General features: G+C 40.4%; 1 protein-coding gene across 2 annotated transcripts in view; it reads right to left on the bottom strand.

Annotated features, from left to right (window-relative positions):
* Positions 1 to 274: 274 nt before the first annotated feature.
* TMCC3 (transmembrane and coiled-coil domain family 3) overlaps positions 275 to 25,262 on the bottom strand; it is a 63,357-nt gene continuing 38,369 nt past the window's right edge. The window contains exons 2-5 of one of the 2 annotated variants that reach the window (XR_005453880.1): positions 12,884 to 13,779; positions 8,633 to 8,768; positions 2,293 to 4,952; positions 275 to 907 (exon numbers count right to left, since the gene is read on the bottom strand). Coding sequence is in view for 1 of the 2 variants with exons in the window: in XM_038756503.1 (XP_038612431.1) it covers positions 4,650 to 4,952; positions 8,633 to 8,768; positions 12,884 to 13,779 (1,335 nt within the window). In the remaining variant the exon portion in view is untranslated. Of the gene's footprint in view, positions 908 to 1,953; positions 4,953 to 8,632; positions 8,769 to 12,883; positions 13,780 to 25,262 lie in introns of those variants that run through there. The other variant, XM_038756503.1, reaches the window with a different exon arrangement.

A 25,262-nucleotide genomic window follows, 5' to 3' on the forward strand; every position in this document is an offset into this window, starting at 1 on the left:
TGGGACCTTGGCAGAGTTAATAGCAGAGTCTGAGCAACTGGTCAGAATGCCAAAGTACGGCTATAAACGGTTACATTAGAGTCTAAAGACTAGTGAGCGACCTTGGCGACTGAAAGTGTTCTCAATCCCAACATCCACATTCAGCGATGGGATTCTTTGGTTACTGCTTTGAAGAAAAAGTAATATCTAGGGTTTAGGAATTTAAAACAACCCCAGTTATCTCTTCAAAAAAGCGAACTGAATAACCCTTTTATGGTAACAGTGCTGGGTTGGGTTGTATCTACTGCATTCCAGATCAATCGGTGATACTTCCCGAGTGCTTACTGTGTGCAGAGAGAGCATTGTACTAACTTCTTGAGAGGGTACAATTCAACAGAGTTGGTAGATACATGTCCTGCCCACAATGAGCTTACAGTCTAAAGGGGGAGACAGACATTAAAATAAGACAGTCTGATTTCAAGAAAGGACAAAGAGAAGCTTGTAGTGGAAAACTTTTCTCCCCAATGCTGCTGTAAATACTGCCCAGTGCAGTGCCTTGCAACTCATAGCAAATATGTGATTGAATGAAAACACATACATGAGGAAAAGTTACTGCTTTTAAAATTTAGCATGAATGAGGGTGATAAAAAAGGAGTTGATGGGTATGTTACTTTAGGTGGTGTCTATTATAAATGAGTTAAATATATTCCTTCACAAAGTTTAATTCAACATTACAGTTTGCTAATAAAAAATTACCAAATAATTCTCAAGAGTGAAGGCTGTCTACAGATAAACAATAACCTGACTGCTTCATCACCATCATTATTCTTATTTCATCCAAGAGCTGTTGGAGAAAATCCCTTGCAGTTAGCGTTGTCATATTTCAGTTCATCTTCAACTGTATTTCTACCAAAATTCCTTTATGAATCTGCAAAATATGGGCAAGTGCAGAAACTGAGAGTCACTGGTTGTGTTTTCAAACTTCAAAAAACTAAGCCTAAAGCTGTCACTAAATTGGATGATTTTCACTTCGTCAATCTGCCAGATGTAATCAATGTGTCCCTACTTTCAAGGTTGATACCAGAAAATTGAAGCTAAGGTACTAGGAACCTCTAATACGGTGTTCAAACCACTATGCACGGACCATCATTTGGATAATCAATAAACCAAATAATCGAGAGAAACATTTATCAAACCAACAGCCACTGAAACCAACTGTGTCAGTGAGTCACAGTAGTAGAGGGAGATTGGATGTTTGCAAAAAGCAGTACAGATTTCCTTAGCAACTCAAACGGGGCCATAGAGAATGATTCTAGTTTGGCTGCTGGGGAGAACTATGCTGATTTTTCTAGATGTCTAATCACACTGATCACTCCTGAAATCTAAAGGAGATGGACTGCAAACCTCAGTTTGTTGTTTTCTTAAAGATAAATGCCGATCCAAGTGGATCCACTACTAAGTAATGATAATGATGATGATAATAACAAGCACTATATGGCCAAGCACCTTAATAGGTGTTGGGGTACATTCAATATAAGTAGATCACACACAGTCCCTGCCTCACATGGGTTCACAGACTAGTCAGGTAGAGAGAAAAGTACCTAATCTCCATTGTACAGATAAGGAAGCTGAGGCAGAGAATAATAATAATAATAATAATCATAATAATAATAATAATAATAGTGATGATATTTGTTAAGTGCTTACTATGTGTCAAACACTGTTCTAAACACTGGGGTAGATACAAGCTTATCAGGTTGTACACAGTCCCTGTCCCACATGGACTCACAGTCTTAATGCTCATTTTACAGATGAGGGAACTAAGGCACAGAGAAGTTAAGTGACTTGCCCAAGGTCACACAGCAGACTAGTGGTGGAGGCGGGATTAGAACCCAGATCTTTCTGAATCCCAGGTCCATGCTCTGTCCACTAGGCCAAGCTAAGTGACTTGCCCACAGACACACAACAAGCATCAGAGCTGGGATTAAAACCTGGGTCTTCTAACTCCCACGCCCATACTATTCTTTCCACTAGACCATAATGCTCCTTCGAATACCACAGATATTTGAGTTTCCCTTCAATTTTGATGAATTTTATTACCATTTCATACTTCTTCCCTTATTTCTTCTCATAGGAGTACGAGTACACTGTTGAAAAGGGTCTTAGAAATTAGGGAATTGTTTTGTTTTCAATTTAGCCCTGGGAGTATTCCCAGCCTTGGACTTGGGGCAATTCAGAGAGAGGAAAACAGCCTGGAAATTAATCTGGCATAAAGAGGATTCCGGTGTTTGCTGCGGCCGTTTCAGCTCTTACCTTATAGTTGGTACTGGAGGTACTGATCACCACAAAGCTAGGCAGACCATTCAGGCTCCCTTCTACCGCCTCAGGAGCGTAAAGATTCGGGGACTTTTTCCTTGCACATGGCTTGGTGAATCACTATGACACGAGAACACATTCCGGGGCGTAGACTGGCAGCCTCACACTCACGTTGGGAGAGCAGCCAGGCTCCAGGAAGGGACTTGGCTTTTTCCTCATATTCACGGTTTCCTGGTTCAAAGACTCTGAAGACCAAACGCTTTCTTGGAAATGTTGGGTTTTTTTTATTTGTAGGAAAACCCATTCATGCCTGATATACAGCAAAACCCAATCTTTTAATCCCTGCAACCACTTGCCAAGTAGCTGGTTTATCTAATTTCAGTAACCCATCAACACAAGCAGCCTTCAAATTTTAGAGTGTCTCTACAAAAACACTCTTTGGCTAACTACTGCACTTAATTAAAATCCAAGCAATTAAAAACACTGCTGTCTGGACACAATGTATTAGTTTCAACAACTCAGGATATTGAAGTTAAAACACACATGCACCCCCTCGTATAACTGTGGGAGGCTGTTTTTGGAGGAATGTGGAGAGTGGCAATTTTCCACTTAAGGTCTTTTGCTCCTTTGTCTTATCTAAGCAGAAAAATATTACCAAGGCAAGCTCAGGGTAAGGAAGTACATAATCTAAATGGATTAAAATTGTAAACCTCTTAGAATGATTTCATTTCAGGAGAACAGGAAATAATAAGGCTTAAAACAATATTTTCATTAAAAGGGAACGTATAGGCCATTTGGCTTTAAGATCCTGTATTTAAAAAGGGACTTCTGTCTCCTTCATGTAATTTTAGCAATCCCTAATCTGAACTACACCACTTCAAATTGTTTCCTCCCACCACACTCCTGCATCTCCCTCATCAAATATTCCACCAAATTTGTGCTGATTTTAACTTTCTACTATGAACCATGATCAAAACAGTAGGTCCAGGCCACAAGGCAGTACTTGCTCTATTCTCTTAAAGAAAAAGACTTTGAGATTTTTCCACAAGGGTGTGCCTGAAGCATGTATTTTCAAATGTTTTGCTTTTTTTTCACATTTAAGTGGATCACCACATGAGCAAGTGTGCTTATGGGATCCCAGTACCAGCTTCAAAATTACCTCTCTATAAAATGCACAGTCTGTGTGTCAGGCAGATATTTTGCACATCTTCAGACAAAAGAGATAGCTAGCTGTTTACGACCAAGCCAAGGGTAGTGTACAAATGCAAGAAGGAATAATTCCACTATTATTAGGGTGTTCCCAAAGGAACAAATGCTTTGAAATTTCCAGTCCTTGTGCTTCACCCAGTAATGCTATACAGGTCTCCCTTGTTATATACAGGGGTTATGTTCTAGACATTGCAAAGAAAATACTGAATAGCAAACCCAGTTGGACTTAAAGGGTGTTTAGGTTCCAGGCTCTTTGGATTACAAAAATAAGATGAATGGTACTTATAACCGGGTTTATTTTAGATATTCAAAAACTCTTCTTGCTTCCTCTGTGCTGGCCCCAGGGGAGTGTGGGAAAGGAAACATTTCCAAAGTAGTGGCTGGTTCAAGATGCCCTCGGGGGAAATCAAATGATAAAAACGGAGTTTATGCAGTTATGCTGTAGGCATCAGACCCTAGAAATCTAAAAAAGGCAAAAAAAATTGGGGAAGATACTAAATTCTCCTTTCTCTAAACAGATAAGTTATAACTAAACAACAAATAAGAAGGAACCAACTGAGACAGTACAATGTTCCATGTTTAAAACCAGGAACAAAAAAAACTTGCATTACAAGGCACGAGCAGTGAACTATATTTTGAGTAGCCTGAGGGCAGATGAGACCCAGGACGCACACTCAAATATTTTTAAACCACCTCCAATTACTGTGAATTTTTGGTATAAAATAACCTCTGTAAACAAAACCGATATGCAAAGAACCCTTGTAAAATAAGGGAGACCTGTATTGTTGCTGTTATGGGGAACTGTACATGATGACAAGTTTTAAAATTCATATTTCTTGTTCTAACAACAGTGGTGTCCTGGTGTCACCAGAAAACTCTCCCTGTGTTGTGCTGGTTTTACAGAGCGGAAATCTGGTCAGATTAAGGCAGCAAAAGATAAGGAAAATGTTTCACAACAGTTTGACAACTACATACAATGATTAAATAGGCAACTGCCACATCAAATAAGTGAATTTTAATTATTTACATCCTTTTTCATATCTTCCTTCATTCAGTCTGAACATCAGCTAATTGAAGAATCTAGTTATTAGCATGTTATGTATCTTAAAAATAAAGGACAAGAATTTGAAGACAACCCCGTGGATTCATCTGGGTATTATTATTCTTTCTATGGCACATATAATATGATCCCAGTTTTTACAAAATATCGCAAACAGCGTGACTGCAAAAAAAGTGCCAATAATATGGAAACGACTCTTCATCATAGGTGCTACAAATTTTGCAATTGTTGAGACACATACTAAAATGACAGTCATGAAGGCCAGGATTACATTTATACATTTCCCCAGGAGGACTTTGGCATTAACAGTATCTGTCTGCAATGCTTGTTGTTCTTGCTGATGAAGCTCCAGTTTAGAAATCCGAGTCTGGCAAGATTCCAAGGCTTCCTATTGACAGAAACGAGAAACAGGAATCAGAAATGACTAAATTCAAATGTCCTCACATAGGGCTGGCACATACGTATGTATTCAGCAGCAGCAGAGGGAAAGTTGTAGTCCACAGTGATTCTCCTGTACAAACTATCGAGGCATCTTCTGAAGAAATTAAAAACAAACAATATCTTTAGCCCAATTACACACAGTCATGTTTTACAGAAGAAGAAGAAGACCACCGGACCAAATTTCATTAGACTTTCCTACTAAACATTCCACAGGGCCAAGGAATAAGATACACTGTCACCATGGTAACCTTTATTGGCTTTATTATAGTAAAGTTAAAACTTCTTCACATTTAATAGGGTAACAAGACTCAGTACATTACAAATATATTACAATACTCAATTTATCATGTACTGTGATGGCTTTATTTTCACTGGATTGTACTCTTTCAAATGCTTAGTACAGGGCTTTGCACACAGCACTCAGATACTCTTCACTGACTGACAGAATTTAGGAATAAATTGATCTTCAGGATTGGGATTATGATATGAGTAAAAGTTCAATATTTAGTTAAAGTTCATCAACCTATTTTAATGGGGTAGCTCAGGTGGGTTACAAATTCAAAGATTTGTGACAGTAACAAGTTTTTATTAAGAGTGGAATTCAGGAATACTAACAATCAAATTATTTCAAATAGAGCATTGAAGCGCAAGATAAGAGGAAAAGTCTCACAAATGCAGCAACTATCAGAAAACATAGTTTTAATAAGGGATTAATGAACAGCTCGTAGTTGAAAGAAGCTTTAGCTGGATCCCTGAAGACAGAGTAACCCATCTGTAAACTCAATTCTTCCATAACACATCTTATCACTGCATTTTGGAGACAACACAGTAACTCACTCATCTCTCCTGCTTCCATACCTCACTCACACTGTTCACCCCAACCTGGAAATTTGACTCCCCATGTTCAACAGCCTCATGAAAGCCCACCAACTCCACCATGCCTCTCCCAATTAATTCCTAGCAACCCAAGTCAGATAAACCCTCCAACCTTCTCTAGCACTTATTTACCTATTTTTACTCACTCTTAGTACTTACAGAACATAAGACAGTGTCCCAGCATTTATCAGGAACTCAACAGACATCGCTAGTACTAGAATATGTTATTTTGACAATACTCATTTATCGGGAGAGGGAACAATGCAATGTTGAACAAAATTATTGCAAGCATTAGCACGGTACTAGTTATACCAATAAATACAATTGATTGATAGTACCCAAGTCCTATTACTGTGTGTTTGGGAGAGTATAATGTAAAGGTTGGTAGGCGTGCTCCCAGCTCACAAGGGGTTTACAGTCTAAAGTGGGAAACAGACATTCAAGTAAATTATGGATATGTACATATGTGCTGTGGGACTGAGGTTGGAATAATTAAAGTGTGCAAATCCAAGAGCAGGGATGACAGACAAGGGAGAGGTAGTAAGGGAAATGACGGCTTAGTTGGGAAAGCCCTCTTGGAAGGGCTGTGATTTTAATACGGCTTTGAAGGTGGGGAGATTGATCATCTGTCGAATATGAAGTGTGGACAGAGTTCGAGGCCAGAGGCAGGACATGAATGAAGGGTGAGCGACGAGATAGATGAGATTGAGGTAGGCTGAGCTGGTTGGCTTTAGAAGAGTGAAGTGAAGTGCTGGGTTATAGTAGGAAATAAGTGAGTTAAAATAGGACGGGGGGCAAGGTGGTTGAGTGCTTTCAAACAAACGGTAAGGAGGTTGTTTCATGAGAAGGAGGGTGGGCAACCACTGGAGGTGTCTGAAGAATGAGGAAACATGAATTGAGTGTTTTTGTAGAAAAATGATTCAGGCGGCAGAGTGAAATATGGAGTGAAGTGGGCAGAAATAGGTGGCAAGGAGGTCAGCAAGGAGGCTGATGCAGTAGTACAGGCAGGATAGGATCAGTGCTTGGATCAACATGGTAGCAGTGTGGATGGAGAAAAAGGAAGCATTTTAGTGATGCTGTGAAGTTAGAACTGTCAGGATTTGGTGACAGACTGAATATGTTGGTTGAATGAGAGCGATGAGTTCATTCGTTCATTCAATTACATTTATTGAGAGCTTACTTCGTGCAGAGCATTGTACTAAGCGCTTGAGCACTGTACTAAGCACTTGTTGAGGCTAATGCCTAAGTTATGGGCTTAAGATAGGGAGGATGGTGGTGCTGTCTACAGTGATGGTATAGTCAAGGGGAGGTAGGGTTTGGGTGGGAAGATGAGGAGTTCTGTTTTGCATCTGGTAAGTTTGAGATGTTGGCAGAACATCCAAGTAGAGATGTCCTGAAGGCAGGAGGAAATACCAGACTGAAGAGAATAATTATGGTATTTATTAAACACAATGATTCAAGTTCTGCTGTAAGCACTGGGACAGATAATCAGTTCAGACACAGTCCCTGTCCAACAAGGAGCTCATGGTTTAAGTAAAGCTAAGTAAAGCGTGAGTTTCTGCTTAACGTGGAATTTATCAGAAATATAATATCTGTGTTACAGGAGAACTGAGTGTACCATGAAATAAGACAAATGGCAATTTTCCTATACTCTCCATGCTAACAGTGAAATTTTAAAAAAATGAAGTTACCAGACGTTTCCCCATTAATACTTTCCTTAGCCACCCGACTTTCTAAAAATACATTAACTTGATATAATATGAATGTCTAGTTTGAGAAGAGAACAAAAAAATGAACACAAACCCATATCTCATGTTCAATACCATATAATTAAATTTACATCGCCGACACTCTCAAAACATTTCTAACGTGGCTAGTAAGCAAATGTTTGAGGCTGGTTGAGCTGGACATCAGAGGTGGATAGGATTAGCTCCTGGAACCTCTAGAATGTATGCTTGTTGTGAGCAGGGAATTTTTATTGGTGTATTGTACTCTTGCAACGGCTTATTACAGTGCTCTGCACACCGTAGGTGCTCAATAAATACAACTGAATGAACCAAATCACTTCTGGGCTGAGTAGTAATAATAATAATAATAATAATGGCATTTATTAAGTGCTTACTATGTGCAAAGCACTGTTCTAAGCGCTGGGGAGGTTACAAGAAGATCAGGTTGTCCCACGGGGGGCTCACAGTCTTAATCCCCATTTTACAGATGAGGGAACTGAGGCACAGAGAAGTGAAGTGACTTGCCCAAAGTCACACAGCTGACAATTGGCAGAGCCGGTATTCGAACCCATGACCCCTGACTCCAAAGCCCGTGCTCTTTCCACTGAGCCACGCTGCTTCTGCCAAATGCCAGAGAGCTGGCATTTCCAGCTGCCTCCTTCTGTACAAGCAATTCAGTCAGCTGGAATAACTGCAAAAAAGAAACATCCTCGGGGCCCAAAAGAACAATTTTATCAGAATCAGCAGAGGGTTGGGGTTCTTCAGAAATGCCTATAAATCTGGTGAATTTCTTCCCCCAAGACAATGGTCGTGTAAGAGAATGTAATGAGAACAGAAAAAACACTGTCATTCCCACCCTCCCCCATCCCTCTAGGGCTCAGAGGAATCTGTTCTCAGCAAGATGAACTCTGGCCCTAAAACCTGAAACCACAAAATCTGACACAGCATCTGAAAAGGAAAATAAATAAATCTCCCCCATCCATCCCAAACTGTTCCCCACGGCACGGGCAGACCACCTCAGTACCTGGACATCCCGGGCCCTCTCATAGGCCTGATAAGCCACCTTCTCCTCTATGCTGGCCAGTTCCTGCTTCAAGTTGGCAGTCTCATGCTGATGAAGATCTGTCAGATCATGAAGCTGATCTTCTAGACGTTCGTACCTTTCCGGGAAGAGAAACGGAATACGAATAAAACGTTTTCATGCCATTTTACAGCACATTTAAAAAAAACAGGAAACACAGTGAGTGGAAGAGGGGTGGAGGCCCACTGGAGACAAGTTGGGTAGGGACTGTCTCAATATGTACTTCCCAAGCGCTTAGTACAGTGCTCTGCACACAGTAAGCGCTCAAATACGATTGATGATGATGATGACAAGTGGCTTCCGGCCTTTGCTGCAGAAGTCAAGAAGCTGAGAGCGAACTGTGAAATCATGAAAGGGGCTGCAGCCCCTTTCAAAGCCATGAGAGCACATAGAAAAGGCTGGAACTTCTTGGTTTCAGCAACTTCTTGGTTGAGAAACAGCGTGGCTCAGTGGAAAGAGCACGGGCTTTGGAGTCAGAGGTCATGGGTTCAAATCCCAGCTCAGCCGTCAGCTGTGTGACTTTGGGCAAGTCACTTAACTTCTTTGTGCCTCAGTGACCTCATCTGTAAAATGGGGATTAAGACTGTGAGCCCCCCATGGGACAACCTGATCACCATGTAACCTCCCCAGTGCTTAGAACAGTGCTTTGCACCTAGTAAGCACTTAACAAATGCCATCATTATTATTATTATTACTATTCAGCACAACACTGGGGCAGTGGAAGCAGTGGGATATCCAAGATGAAAAACTTCCACCCTAAACCACAGGACTATTTCTTTCATTTTCCCTTAGTTTCTGGGTCTCCCATGCTCGATAATTGATGGCTTATTGTAAAATGAAAACTTTTTAGTTTAAAATTATTATGTTAAATAGCAGTTACAGACTTTATGTTTGCTTCTGTTTGTGACACTCATCATTCTTTTAATGAAAGACAAAACTGACACCTTTAATGGCAGGACCCAGCAATGAGGAGAATGCTTTTTGATCATGAGCAAACACCACTGGTTAGCAGATTCCTTTTATCAGAAGTTAAGTATTCTGAGTCTCAAAGGACCATTTCGGGAAATATGACATTAAATGCCACACTGGTTTAGAGCAACAGTACACTCTGCCCAGGACCCCATCTTCAACACTGGCAGCAAAGTATACTTGGAGGAACAGGTCATGGTTACCCTCCCCTGACACCCAGTTTAATTGGCTATAGATTAAACATCTAAATACTGTTAGCTTTCTCTTTTCTGTCCAATAAGAATCATTTATTCCCTAATTCTTTCACCTTTAGTGAGTCCACTGATATTTTTAACCTACACAATATCTTATGGCAAAAAATTCCAGATGCTTACCCTCCACTGTCTGAAAGGAACTATTTTTGGTTTGTCTAGGACATACATAATCTCCTCCAAGCTAAAGTTGGAGCCAATTTGCCCTGATGTTGTAGGACCTGGTGTCTGCATGCTTACTGATTTTATATATTTCAATCAAGACCCCTCTCAACTTTAAGACTCTCTGCCCTCACTTGCGTCTGGAACTCCCACCCTTTTCATATCTGACAGACTACCACTCTCCCCATCTTTAAAGACTTAACTAAACTCACATCTCCAAGAGTCCTTCCCTGACTAACCCCTAATTTCCTCAACCCCATTTGCCCTCCCCGCTGCATCACTTAATGCACTTAGGTCAGTATCCCCTAAGCACTTTGATACTCACCTCCCTAAAGCACTTATGTGCATATCCTTATACTCTACCATTTCCCCTACCTGTAATTTATTTTAATGTCGGTTGCTCCCTCTAGACTGGAAGCTCACTGTGGGCAAACTCGCTCTAGCATTTGGAGCACTCAATAAATAACATTGATTTGTTGATAGTTTTTCTATCTTGAAGAGGCCTAATCTTTTCTATTTTCATTCAGAAGCAATTCTATTCCCATGGTCTTTTTCAGTACCTTCTCCGGTTCATTATGCCCTTCCACAAATGGGCAGGTTTTACACAGTGACACAACTTTACTTTTGTTGTTTTAATCACCAGGATTTTCTGGTCTCTCTGGCTGCTGCCGCATTGATGCGATTCAAGGCAACAGTTGATAATGACTCTGTGATCCCTCGCCTATGTAGTTAAAATTCACCTTATTTTTCCCTATCCACATTACACCTGCTCACATTAAAGCTCATCTGTCATTCTTGGCTTTTTACTGGTTTTCTACATGTGCCAGTTTCCCATTTGATAGACAGCCTAATTTAAATGCTCCCTGATTTCACTTTGCTGGAGGATTCCCTCTATTTATGATCTATATTAAACACTTCATATGTGCTGATGACATTTATTAAGAGCTTACCACATGCTAGGCTCTGGATATATGCTAAATGCTCTTCCTTCAACTCTGCTATCTATAACCTCCTCAGGTCACCTCAGTTCCAAGGATGGGGCCACTCTACAACTAGTGCCTCTTTCACATTTGCCACTTTTCCCCATGCTACAATTTTCGTTCAAATCGAGCTGCCTTAGACTCATTTCCAAACTCTTCCAAACTTCTCTTAATACCCTGAAAACTTTATAATGGGAGAGCTTCACACAATAGAAATGTACTCTCGAAGAAATGAAGGAAGGTTGAACAGGCCTTGTTCATTTGCCAAAGTCAGTCTGAACAGAGGCGTGACCCAGTATTTATGTATGACAAAGGCTCCATCCCTTTGGCCCCTGTGGTTGGATTTACGCCTAACCACCTGCCTGCTGTTCATTAGAGGAGTTAAACTACATAGGAATTCCTCCACCAGAATGTTACCGTTGCCCATCTTTGACTTTGCCCTTTGGTCTTAACTGCACTGCAGACAATTCTTGTGATTTGCAGAATGTTCACTCACCTAATCTAAAATATCTGAGATACAGCACTGATATACAATTGGACTTCAGAAGGTACTGACTGACGTTCCAATCAAACTGCATTTTCTGAGACTAAAAAGAGCTGCAAACATTATATTTTCACATGATTTGCAAAAAAATAGAATCCAGCTTATCAAAGACAACTCATGAAAATGAGCTTGATTTATTGGATTTTGAAATATTGTCCTATGGTAGAGATGAGTATAGCCAAAGGATTGGTCAGTTCTCCCAAAAGACATTGCCTTCTGCCTTCACTAGGCATTTTGAATCAAATGCTATTGTGGAATTCGGGATCGTTCTTCCGGTAATGTGCATCTATCTAAAAAGATCACAATATGATGTAGAAGAAACAGCTGTGTTCATGCCCACAGCATCAATTGAAGCCCTCAAACTATAATGTGTAGCTCTTCAAGAACGTAACCCCCATATTATAGGAGAACCGACTGCATTAATAATAATGGTATTTGTTAAATGCTTACAATGTGTCAAGCACTGTTCTAAGTGCTGGAGAAGATACAAGCTAATTCATTCAATCGTATTTATTGAGTGCTTACTGTATGTAGAGCACTGTACTAAGTGCTTAAGCTAATCAGGTTGGACACGGCCTCTGTCCCAAATGGGGCTCACAATCTTAATCCCCATTTTACAGATGAAGTAACTGAGGCACAGAGAAGTTAAGTGACTTGCCCATGGTCACATAGCTGACAAGTGGCAGAGCCGGAATTAGAACCGAGGTCCATCTGACTCCCAGGGCCAGGATTTTTCCTCCAGGCCATGCTGAGAAAAATCCACCTATATTTTTCTTTGAAGAAAGACAACATAATTCTAACTCCCACCTAAGATTGGGAGCTCACTGTCGGATAGGGACTGTGTCAAACCTGATTATATTGAATTTCTTCCAGGATTAGTACAGTACCTGGCACAGTCAGTACAGTAAGCACTTAACAAATATCACTACAAAAAACCTTTTAATTTAAAATACACCTATGAATTCACACATTTGAATCAATTTATGTGCCCTCAACTCCCAACCCTACTTCCACCTTTACCTCCACTTTAGCATCACCTAAACCCTTGATACTCTTTCCCCCTCTCTCCCTTCACCCCATAGCACTCATGCATATACCGTAAGTCTGGTTGCGTCCCCCTATTTGTAATTAAATTTTGTGTGTCTCCCTGGCTAGATTGTAAAGTCCTTGTCTGTACTCTCCCAAGCCCTTAGTACACAGTGCTCTGCACAGAGTAAAAGCTCAATAAATACTATCGATGGATTTATTGACATAATCCTAATAAAGCAGGACAACTGAAAGGAAATACCTGTATCGTTCCTCTTGCAAGGTCTGAGAAATAAACCCATATTCTCTTTTAAACTGGACTTTGAGAGCTTCGATATCCTCGGCCAATTGGGCCTGAGTCTCCTTTATCTCTCTCAGCTCTTCCAAGATCATCGTGAGCTTTCCTTGACTGTCCAGCGTTCCGGTCCCTCCCGCCCCAAAGGACTGGTTCCCGTTACTATCTGCCGAGCCAGAAGTTGCGCTGGAGCACTCGTCGTCGCTGCCGTACTTCGGCTTTGCCACAATGGTTGCGCTGCCTCCATAGGTTCTGGAGCTGCTCTCGGGCCGAAATTCATCCAGGGAGTTTTTCAAGTGAGCAATGTTGTCTGCACTGCCAAACTTGTTGCGTATCAGGTTGGCAAACTCCCGAGACTTACTGAAAACAAACACGGGAGGGGTCAGGGACACGCCTGGCATCCCCGATTTGCCACTTTCCAGACCCGGGCCAGAAGTTCGGGATTTGCCGTGAGCATCCTTCAGAGGATCTTTGGAAATGTCCTTGGAGCTCTTGGACGATCCATTCTGTTCAATCTCCTTGAGCTTTCTGTGATACTGTTCCAGTTTTTTTTGCAGCTGGGCGATGGAGTGAGCCGACTTCTGGTTTTTCTTCTCAAAGACTTGCTTGATGCGTGCAGCCTGCTGTTTGTCAGCGCTGTTCACCAGCTTCAGGTATTCCGCAACGTTGCCGTCGCGGCATGTCTGCTCAATTTTGATCTGCTCGGTCACTTTCAGAATTTTTTGCCTCAAGCTATCTGCCGTGAGTTTCACTTTATGAAAGTCGAGGATCCCATCGGGCACGTCGAAGTTGAGGTTGGTATCTGATCCCCCACGGCGAATGTTAAGGGGCAGGCTTAGGGTATTCATGTCATGCCGTTCGATCTGAAAGAGATTGAGATTCGAATTGACCAAACACATTTTTGAAACTTTTCATTCCTCCAGAGATGAATTTTCCTAGCCCCGTGCTGTGAAAGACGGGAGCACTCTGTAAGTAAACTGAATTTGAGTTATTTAATCGTTCAGCTTCACCACTGGATATTGTGGAACACCTGCTTGTGTTGAGGTATTCAATGATTAAATTGCAAGGCCTAAAATCAATCGTGTTTATTCAATTGTATTTATTGAGTGCTTACTGTGTGCAGAGCACTGTACTAAGTGCTTGGGAAGTACAAGTTGGCAACATATAGAGATGGTCCCTACCCAACAGCGGGCTCACAGTCTAGAAGAGCACTGAGCACTTACTGTATGCAGAGCACTGTACTAAGCACCTGGGAGAGTACAAGATAAACACGTTCCCTGCCCACAAGGAGCTTACATCAGACACCCAACTTCTTGTTGATCCAATGACTGTTATAGGTCACTAAGGAAGATAACAGCACAATAGAAAAGAGTCATCCAGTTAGCTTTGACTGTTCCAAGGGCCTTCATATATTGCACCAGGTCAGAGATTGCACATTGCGTTACTGATTAAACTGAATCCAACTCAAGGCCACAATGAGCCAGCAACTGAAATTCATGCAGCTGCAACCATTGACAGAAGACCAATTGTCACACGGAACCCTGTGATGAAGGAATACAATGAAGTTAGATTAATTATGATAATTGAGGTAGTTGACTGGGGTATTTGGCAACAAAAATACAAATGAAAAAACCAAAGGACTTTTCATTATAAGATAATGGACTCAGTATTATTCCTGCACACGCATAAAAACCAGAAGTTCTATCTCAGAGGGAACAATTCAGAATGTAAAAATTCCATGTCTTTTGAGGAGTGCTCTAATACTAACTCTTCTCTTAAAATTTGCCAAGTACGAGTGTACATTGGCAGTCCGATGTAGAGAAGCAGCGTGGCTCAGTGGAAAGAGCCTGGGCTCTGGAGTCAGAGGTCATGGGTTCAACTCCCGGCTCCGCCAATTGCCAGCTGTGTGACTTTGGGCAAGTCACTTCACTTCTCTGTGCCTCAGTTCCCTCATATGTAAAATGAGGATTAAGACTGAGCCCCCCCGTGGGACAACCTGATCACATTGTAACCTCCCCAGCGCTTAGAACAGTGCATTGCACATAGTAAGTGCTTAGTAAATGCTGTCATTATTATTATATCATTTTTTTAAATGATGATCCCCCAAAACGTACCAAATTTGACCTATTTCCTTTGGAATACTACAGTTCCTAGAAGTAGGTCTTAAAACAGTCACAGAAGGAACATGACTGAAGTGCAAGACAAAAAATAATTTTGTAAAAACTACTCCACTGCTGGGTTATGAACCACGGAAATACGACATTTCATTAACATAAAAGAGTAATCGAGGAATTACGAAGATTAACTAGTACCCCCATGAAGCAGAATTATTCAGGGTAATCAAATTTTAGTGCTAAAAATGTGAAATGCTTTTGCCCAATTAAAATGACAAGGGTAATGAGTTTTGGTGGTCAAAGACCCTTTGGCCCCTCAGGCATTGCAAGCCCCTATGGTATAAAATATAAGGATTCCAGAGAGCCACATTACATCTTGAGCACTCTCTAGCATTCTTCCCTGCCTGGGTTAAGTCCTTGGGGGAGATGGGCATCAGGAAGAGTGGTGAAGAGAATGCCGGGAGTGCATAGGTCAGTGGCCTGGCTCTCTATGGACCCCAGACCTTACCCGCATATCATACAGGCATACCTTGTTTCTCTAACAACTGCCCCCGGTCCTTGTCACACGATGTCACCAATCCTGAGAGCTCCAGGGACCTACCCACGAAGTCAGTCATCCCATAAGCGCTCTCTCTGTGTTGCCTGTGCACCTAATGGGCAGCTGAGCCCAACTCTCTGAAGCTCCTAGATTACCAGTGCTTGGTAGAGCCCTAGGGATGTGCACCCTAGAAAACAGAAGACAATCTTGTCCCTCGTTCCCCAGATGGAGGTTACGATGAAACAGAGTCAACCAACAGCTATCAGGGCAGATGGCAGGTGAACAAGAGAGTCAACAAGCAGCAATCAAAATTGGTAATAGGCAAGCAAGAATTAGCAGAAGGCCCACTCAGGAGAACCTCAATCATCAGCTCTGAGAGCATGGACTGAGAACTCTCTAGTAATTTTAAAAATTAGCCTCCAAAATGCATCTCATTTACTGAGCACTTATTACGTGCAGAAAACTGTACTAAATGCTTGGGAGAGTATAATACAACAGAATTAGCAGACACATTCCCGGCCCATAATGAGCCTGCAGTTGAGGGGGAGAGAGAGCTTAATATGAATAGGTAATTATACAATTTAAAGATATGCATATAAGTGCTGAGGGGTTGGGAGTGGGGCAAATATCAAATGTCCAAAGGTCACAGATTGAGGTGCATAGACAATATCATATTTACATATTTTACAATACAAAAACTTACACCACTTCCCAGATGACCTTTCTGCCATTTCTCTTAAGATCTTTTCATCACTTCAAACCCATCTTCCCACTCTCCTGCTAAACAACTGTGTTTCTATTTTCCCACATAATATTTATACCTGCTAGTTTCTCCTGTTGTTCAAAAGATATGAGCCACTCATGCTTTAAATGTCAAAAACCCCATGTTCTGCCTGTTCTCCCAATCCTTTTGGCTACATGTCTTTTGAAACTTGGCATCATGATATTAGGTGTCCTAGATTTCCTGTTTCTCACATCCTTTTCTTATACTACCGATACCCAATTGGCATTTTTCCTTTTACCTGAGTTTATTCATTCATTTCAAATCACACACTATCTTTTTATTTCCACCTGAGTGCATCTGAATTTAACCCTTAACCCAGAAACAGACAGGATTTGAAAACAGAGCAGAACAACATCTCATCTCCACTCACATAGCTGAAGGCAAGGGCCGAACCAGGAGAGCTTTTCTGGTATTCAATATTATGAAAAAGGGCTTTCCCAATGCTAAAGATAGCTGATCAAGGTTGCAATAACTAAAATATCCAGAACTTACCTTAGTAGGCATACCTCAGTTGGCCAAACAATACTGGTTCAAGTACAACAAATATAATGACTACGTCAACTGGAATTTTTGTATAAATTTTGAGCAGCTATGGGAACCTGACACCTCATAGGATAAAGAATAACAAGGCATCATTCAATAAATCAGTGGTATTTACAAAGTGCCTACTGTGTGCAGAGCACTATACTAAATACTTAGGAGAGAACAATACAATGGAGTTGGTAGACACATTCCCTGCCCATAATGAGTTTACAGTCTAGAGGCAAGGACAGACATTAATAAATTATTTCTACATATATTTATTATAAATATGTAAAATAATTTATTAATCAATAAATTGTATTCACTGAGTGCCTACTGTGTGCAGTGCACTGGACAAAGCGCTTTGGAGAGTACAAGCAACAATATACATATTTCCTGCTTACAATGAGCTTACAGTCTAGAGGGGGAGACAGACATTAGTATACATTAACTGTGAATGAATTTATAGTGGACGAATAAGTTATAGTAGGTGTTAATAAATTAATAAATAATAATAAGTTATAATTTAATGAATTTTTACAATGCATTCATATTTAAGCTCCTTGAGGCGGAGATTTTGTGTATTCCAAAGAGCCTAGTACAGTGCTCAATATTCAGTGGCTACTCAATTAAAACTAATGAAACAGTCACCTGCTCTAATTTAGCTTGCACAGGACTTGCTATGTTAATATTAAAGTGCATAATGTAAATAACTTTAGTAGCACTAACTGCAATTCATGGTTTCCATGGGGTGCTAACACAGCCATTACAATTGTAAAATCCTGTTTCCCAAAGGATCGCTTGATTTACTCCTAGTAATATGCATTACCACTGGGGAAGAAATACAATAGACAGGAAATCTACTTTTAAATTTTCAGACACTGGTTACCCATTAAAGTAGATTTTCCATGTCATTTGCTTCTCTCCTCCCTCTTCCTACTCAATGAGCTGTTTAATGCCCTAAGACATTGAGTAGACTGTCTACTATATTGTACTTTCCCAAGCACATTCCAAAACAATGCTTTCCACACAGCAGGTGCTCAATAAATACTACTTTCGATTTCACCAGAAAGCACAGTCAGAGAAAGGAAACTGTTGCTCCAGTGGAAGGTTAGCTAGAGGAGATTTTAATTAATCAATCAAAAGCATTTTATTGAGTGCTTACCATGTGCAGAACCAAGTGCTTGGGAGAGTACAATATAGTAGACATGATCCCTGACCTTAAAGAGTTTGTAATCCAGCAGGAAATGTAGACACTAAAATAAATTACAGGTAGGAGGAAGAAATCAAATTTAAGGACATACATAAGTGCTGAAGAGGGGGATGAGTATCTAAGTAATTGGTGGTTGAGAATTTCATAATTAACAACTGCCCTTTCTTAGTTAAACATTTGAGTATCTGTGCATATTCTGATATTCCTCCAGGGTATACCAGATTATGTAAATCAATCAATGGTATTTATTGAGGACTTACTGTGTGTAAAGCATTATACTAAGTGCTTAGGAGAGTACAATACAACAGAGTTGGTAAACACGTTCCCTGCCCACAATGAGCTTACAAGGCTAGAGGGAATATGAAGAGGAAAGAACAACACAAATTATTTTCAGTATCAAGTGCAGATCTGGTGCTGAATAACATAACTGACGTGTTTTATTTACAAAAGGGGTGGAAGTGAGGTCTAATTGTAAAATCTGATCCAAATCTTGAAACTAATCTCAAAAAAAAATTCATTGTGGTGTAGGATTCCCGGCTTCCAGAAATGCTTTCTTCTCAGGAAGGCTACCTAAAGACATCCCAGCGTTTTGCATCATCTCCACAGGAAAAACCCAAGTGCAAGGCAAACTTCCTAAAGCAATTTTGAGTCACCTTTGTATGAGTCAAGCTGCAAAGAACAATGCCCCAAATTGGCACACCTCAGTAAAATGCCAGTCAAAACGTATTACCAGTGTGTTCGGAACAAATCGTTCAGGTTTCCAGGAATGTATGTTTTTGTTTACAACATTTTTATGCACTTCATGTACATAATCCTAAAATGCAAATTTAACACCCAAACCCCACCCCCAGTCCAAACAAAATGAGATCACACTATACTCCCCACAAAATCCACTTCAAATTGGAGAAATATCGCTATTTCACAGCTGAGAGAACTACTGATGTACAGTTAGCTAGAAAACTAAGGGTGGCAGTACTGTAATTAATTTTCATTCAGTGACGTTACCCACAGGAGAAACAAAAAGGAGTTAAGAAACTGCTAGTGGCATGGCCCACAAAAACCAACATTCCTGATGGCAGATAATTCTTCATGAATGGACTTCCAAAGCCCCTGCTCTTAAAATTAAGAGAATTAATGCAATAGGTTCTGCCAACCTGGAAACCACCCTGGTCTCATTAATAGATTATACACTTTTTTTTGTAAAAAGACTTCCAAAGAAACTTGAACTTCTCCTGCCCCCCCCCCCCAAATCAGTATTTCTATCACTGCTAAAAGTAAAATAAAATAGGAATCAGGATGAAGGTTTCAGCAGAATGACAATTAGCAACTAAAAATACACAATTCAAATGAAAATGTGCTTTAAACACTTGACATGTAATTAACTAAATTTTTCATTGAGATGGCAATTATGGCATCCTGGTGTCCCATGGGACTTAGGGTCAGGACTGTGCCCAACCAAATATGCTTGTTTCGAGCCCAGCGCTGAGTACAATGCCTGGCACACAGTAAGCCCTCAAATACCACATAATTGAAATAAATTAAAAGTATTTTCATGATGAGAATTACACTGAGTTTTGCTGTAACACCGGTTTCCACTAATATGCCTGATTAAAATGCAATGAGAGAATTGGGGAACATTCTTCAAACACACATCTCTCTAGAGCCCCTTAGCTGAGGGAACAAAGGGTCCCCCTCTCCCTGTACACTCCTCTTCTTCAGGGAGTTCATCCACTCCCATGGTTTGAACTACCAGCTCTATGCCGTTGACTATCAAATCTACCTTGCTGGCTGAGCTCTCGCTCTCTGTTTATTATTATATTGTGATCTCCCAAGCGCTTAATACAGTGTTCTGCAAAAAGTAAGTGTTCAATAAATATGATTGACTGACTGACTCCAAGCCACCCCCACAAGGATTTCCTGTGAACACCTCAAGCTCAATATGTACAAAACTAAACACGTTATATCCTCCAGATTGGAAGGTCGTTATGGGCAGGGAACGTGTCTGCTAAATCTGTTGCATTGTAACTCTCTCAAGCACTTAGTACAGTGCTCTGCACATAGTAATCACTCAATAAATACAATTGATTGATTGATTGATCCCCACAAAGTCCTCTAGCTACTTTCCCATTACAGTTGACATCATCATCCTACTCCTCCCTGAGGCCAGCAAACATGATATTACCTCGACTCCACCTTCAAATAAGAGCCATTCTCTCAAATGATTTCCACCAATGCTTCTAAAAAGACATGTGTTCGTGTTGTAACATAGATTGCTACAATACTTGTTTCATAAAACTCTACCACTTCTGTCAAGAATTTCAGGAGCCACCCTCTCTTAGGAATACAATAATAAACAAACCACTTATTTTCGAGGTTGGTAATTAAGCTTAATTAAATGTAGCAATTTTGGGGAATGGAATGCTGTCACTACCAGGCCTGTAAGTAAACAGGATTTAATTTTTTTATTGTTACCGGTCCATTAACCCTCTCTACAAAATCCTTTCTATCAAGTATGAGATCATTAAACCATCACAGGAGGGCATAGGATCAAGCACTGGTCTTTTACTTGAAGGAACACAGTTTAATATAAAACTGAGTCCTAAGGGAAATCTTGATGGTTTCAACTAGGTTTTTAAAGGGTTGCCTTTAGCATAGCCAAACATTTGAGATTATAGATTTAATCTGAGCACTGTATGAAGTATCTTCCTTTTCTCCTTTTTAAAATAGTATTCGTTAAGGCCTTACTATGTGCCAGGCACTGTACTAAACACTGGGGTAGATTCAAGCTAATTAGCTTGGACATAGACCATGTCCCACCTGAGGCTTGTAGTCTTATTCTCCATTTTGCAGATGAGGTCACTGAAGCACAGAGAAGTGACTTGCCCAAGGTCACACAGCAGACAAGTGACAGAGCCAGAATTAGAACCCAGGGTTCTTCTGACTCGCAGGCCTGTGCTTTATCCACTATGCCACACTGCTTCTCATTGGGGGATTGCTACCCATAACAAATTGCAAATTCCTTTTCTAGTGTAACTTCACAATCAAACGTTTTCTTAATGTATTGGAAAACATTAGTACTTAGTAAGTTGACTTGAAAATTTCCCAAATTGGAAGGGAGTTTGTGGCAGATATTAAAACGAACAGTCAAATTTAACGATAGCTGGCATTGACAGGGTTTCATGTATCACGTTTGACAGGCATCTAAAATTGTAACGATATATAACTTAGAATTTTGAAATATAGGAATTAATAAAAGATTAGGAAGGTTTTTTTTAAACTTCAGATTTTTACTGCAATTGCATTTCTGGTTGCTTGAATTAACAATTTTTTCTAATCAATATTTCTTCATTAACTTATTGACTTGCAGCCTTCAATTTCACTAATCTTAAAAACATGTACTGAAATCCCCTCCACCACCAGGATATTTACAAAGGCAGACATTCATTCTTACAAATTAGTTCTACCACCATAGAAAACTGATAGAAAAAAAAGAGTGAAAAGCAGAAAAATCTGACTGCACCAAGATGCCACTTTACATAAGCAGAGGAAGATGCCAATTTACATAAGCAGAGGAAATCATAGTATGAATTTTTAATAAGCTTAATTTCTGAGATACAATAAAACCATAAAGTCAAAATCTGTGTAATGGATGCATCCTCTAATTGGATTGTTTACATAATATTCTGTAACATAACTGGTTACATAAAATATGTCAGGGAAATGAGTGTCCTCAAACTGATAAATTTACCAGAATACCTACTAGAATTGATCATTCGTATTTAATGAGTGCTTACTGTGTGCACAGCACTGTACTAAGCATTTGGTAGAGTAAAATAAAACAGAGTTGGTAGACATGTTCCCTGCTTACAAGTTTACAGTCTAGAGGGACGTACTGACATTAATATGAATTACAAATACATACCTAAGTGCTGTGGGGCTGAGGGAGGAGTAAATAAGGATGTAAATCCATGCGGGAGGGAGACACAAAAGGGAGTGTGATAAGAGGAAATGAGGGCTGAACTAGGGAAGGCCACTTGGAGAAGATGTACTTAGACAAGCCACTTAACTTCTCTGTGCCTCAGTTACCTCATCTGTAAAATGGGGATTAAGACTGTGAGCCCAGCACTCAGAACAATGATTGGCACATAGTAAACTCTTAACAAATACCATAATAATAATAATAATAATAATACGGCTTTGAAGGTGGGGAGAATGATCGCCTGTCAGATATGAAGGGGGAGGGCATTCTGAACCAGAGGCAGGAGTTGGGCAAGAAAAGTCAGTGGTGAGGTACTCGAAGCTCCATTTTTAAAATGCTAGCTATAGAGGCGGACTTACGCTGGAAATTTAGGAGTACAGCTTCCCTTTAATCCAAGAATCCTGAAATTTAAAATCTTTAGGTGCTTTTGTTCAAATCATGATAAGATAAACACACAAGCACATAAATACATGAATCACTTTCTAAGTCTCTTTCTGTGGAACTAGGTTGAGATATGCAACTGTGTTATCCAAACATCTGATTTCTTAAAGAAAATTATCAGCAGCAGCAATGGTGTTTATTGAGTGCTTACTGTGTGCAGAGCACAGCACTAAACATTTGGTGGAGTACAACACAACAGAGTTGGTAAATGTGTTCCCTTTCCCGAACAAACTCATAGTCTACAGCAGGAGACAGATATGAGAAGCAGCATGATGTTCTGGACAGGGCACAAGCCTTGGAGTCAGAAGGTCATGGACTCTAATCCTATTTCTGCTACTTCTCTGCAGTGTGACCTTGGACAAGTCACTTAACTCATCTGTGCCTCAGTTATTTCATCTGTAAAATGGGGACTGAGATTGTGCGCCCCATGTGGGACCAGGACTGTGTCCAACCCAATTTGCTTGTACCCACCCCAGCGCTTAGTACAGTGCTTGGCACACAATAAGTGCTTAACAAATGCCATAATTATTATTACTATTATATTACTATGCCTGATCGCTTTCATTCTTCTTTCTACCGAAAAACATGGAGGCTGAAATATTGGTTAGGAAAACAACTCACACATCACTATCCCTTCTTTTTCTTCCCTCCTACCTCTCTCTCTCTTTCTAATACCACCACTCATTTTACAGGCATACTTCCCCTTTCAATGGGGATCTCATTACAGTATAAACTATATTTATCCATATTTTATCCTGGGGTAAAAAAGACAGATAAATTACAGTTACTTGTCTAATGAGTCTCTTGTGGAGTTGTAATAGACTGAAACCCTTCCACTGAGCACAATACTGATGAAGACTCCTCTAAAATCCAATGATTGCAGTAGCCTTCTGGTCAACATGTCCTGAAATGCAAATTCCACTCCAATACATGCCAGAGTGACTACTACTCCAGATCTTGTCTTTCCTAGCTCCAAGAATTCTTAGTGTGAGCACTACATGGGATCCTGCATCTTGTACAGTACAGTGCTTGGCATAACAAGCCTATTTTCCCCTTTAGGCTGTAAGCTCCTTATGGGAAGAGAACACGTCCAAAAACTCTTTTACCCTGTACTCTCCCAGTTGCTGTACAAACAGAAAGCACTCGAATACAATTGATTAACTGATTTTATAAATACTATTGTAAGATTCCTCTAGACTGCATGCTCTTGGTGGGCAGGGAATGTGCCTACCAACCCTGATGTCTTGTACCCATCCAAGCATTTAGTACAACACTCTGCACAATATGTGCTCAATAAATAAACACTGACTGATTGATTCTGCACTAACCAGACAACCTAGGGCATCCGGGAGAAAACACCTAGGAGGACATTCACCACCACTCCAGCCCAAGCCAGCTAGATTCTGATTCAACAGTGTTGAACAAAAGTCACAAGAAGAAAGTCTTTCCCATAACCATAACACTTGAGGAAAAAACCACTCCCTAAGCTTAATGTCAAAATAGCTTACTTGCACAGATGACATCGTTAAGATTAAAAGTTATATCCCAAATGCACACAATGTTCTGCTCACCACAGGATGAGAAGTTTGAGGAAGGGATTCTTGTACAGAAAGTAGGAGAGCTGATGACAAATACGAAATCCTAAACAATGCAGGTCAGTCTGCTGGCTGATATCTGTTTGTGACATTCGGTCTATTTACCTTACTTTACTCTGTCTTTTAAAATGGAAGATCGGCATCTGTTCTAGATTTGTTCACTCAATAGTTTGAGAACATTATGAAACTGCTTTGAGAATCTTTTCAATTCCCTGAATCTTCAGCCATGACCTGAAATGGCATTAATTTCTTTCTTAGCCTAATGATTCAAACTAAATATTAGATTGTTGAATATGATGGCTGTTTAATATGGCAATCTACAGAATCCTCTCTCTAACTTTAACTCTTAGAAACGCCTTGTGTTTTTTCCTCGCAGGTAAATATGCAATCAACTGTTAGAAAATCTCCATTTCATATTTGGGAATGACTCGGAAGACTGCTTCACAAGGACTTATTCTGCTGCCAAAGGAGTGCCAATTGGGAATAACAATCAGGAGAACCAATCTGTATAATGAAGCAGACAATGAGTTGCCAGAAGTAGAGAAGAAATAATAAGAGTTGGAATTGAAATGGAATTGAATTGTTGCTCTGTAACAGACCAGAAGTGATTCTTCCTTACTTCCATTTTATCTGGGGGCACAGAACACCAGCAGAGAAGCTAAAATGCCTTCATCAAGATTTTAGTGGCAATCCAGGCACAGAATCAAGGATTCTACATCCACTAACCACTATAATATTACTCATTCGTAGTTTTTGTGAGAACTAGGTATGACCCGGCTCAGAGGGTGCCAAAAAATCACTGTCCCATGCATGACCTGACCTTTTGGCCTCCCCACAGGCAACCTCCCATAAAACCCCAGCTTGGATCTGAAACACGACCCTTCCTGGGCCCAGCCACCTGATTCCCATTTCCGACACTGTTTCCTCCAATGTTTGTCCACTGGATAACCAGATGCTCTCTCACGCAGCTGGCTGTTTGCCCCATGTTGCTTCCATGACTAGCAGTAGACATGCTCAATCTTGGAGAGGGTCAGGGCTACTGGAAGAAGCAGTCTCAAGATGCTGCCACACTAACTGCTTAAACTGGGAGACCAGTGACAGGGACTGTGTCCTATCTAACTGGAATTTACCCCAACACTTAGAACAGTGCTTGACACATA

Source organism: Tachyglossus aculeatus, chromosome 14 (genome assembly GCF_015852505.1).
Source record: "Tachyglossus aculeatus isolate mTacAcu1 chromosome 14, mTacAcu1.pri, whole genome shotgun sequence".
Classification (NCBI taxonomy): Eukaryota; Metazoa; Chordata; class Mammalia; order Monotremata; family Tachyglossidae; genus Tachyglossus; species Tachyglossus aculeatus.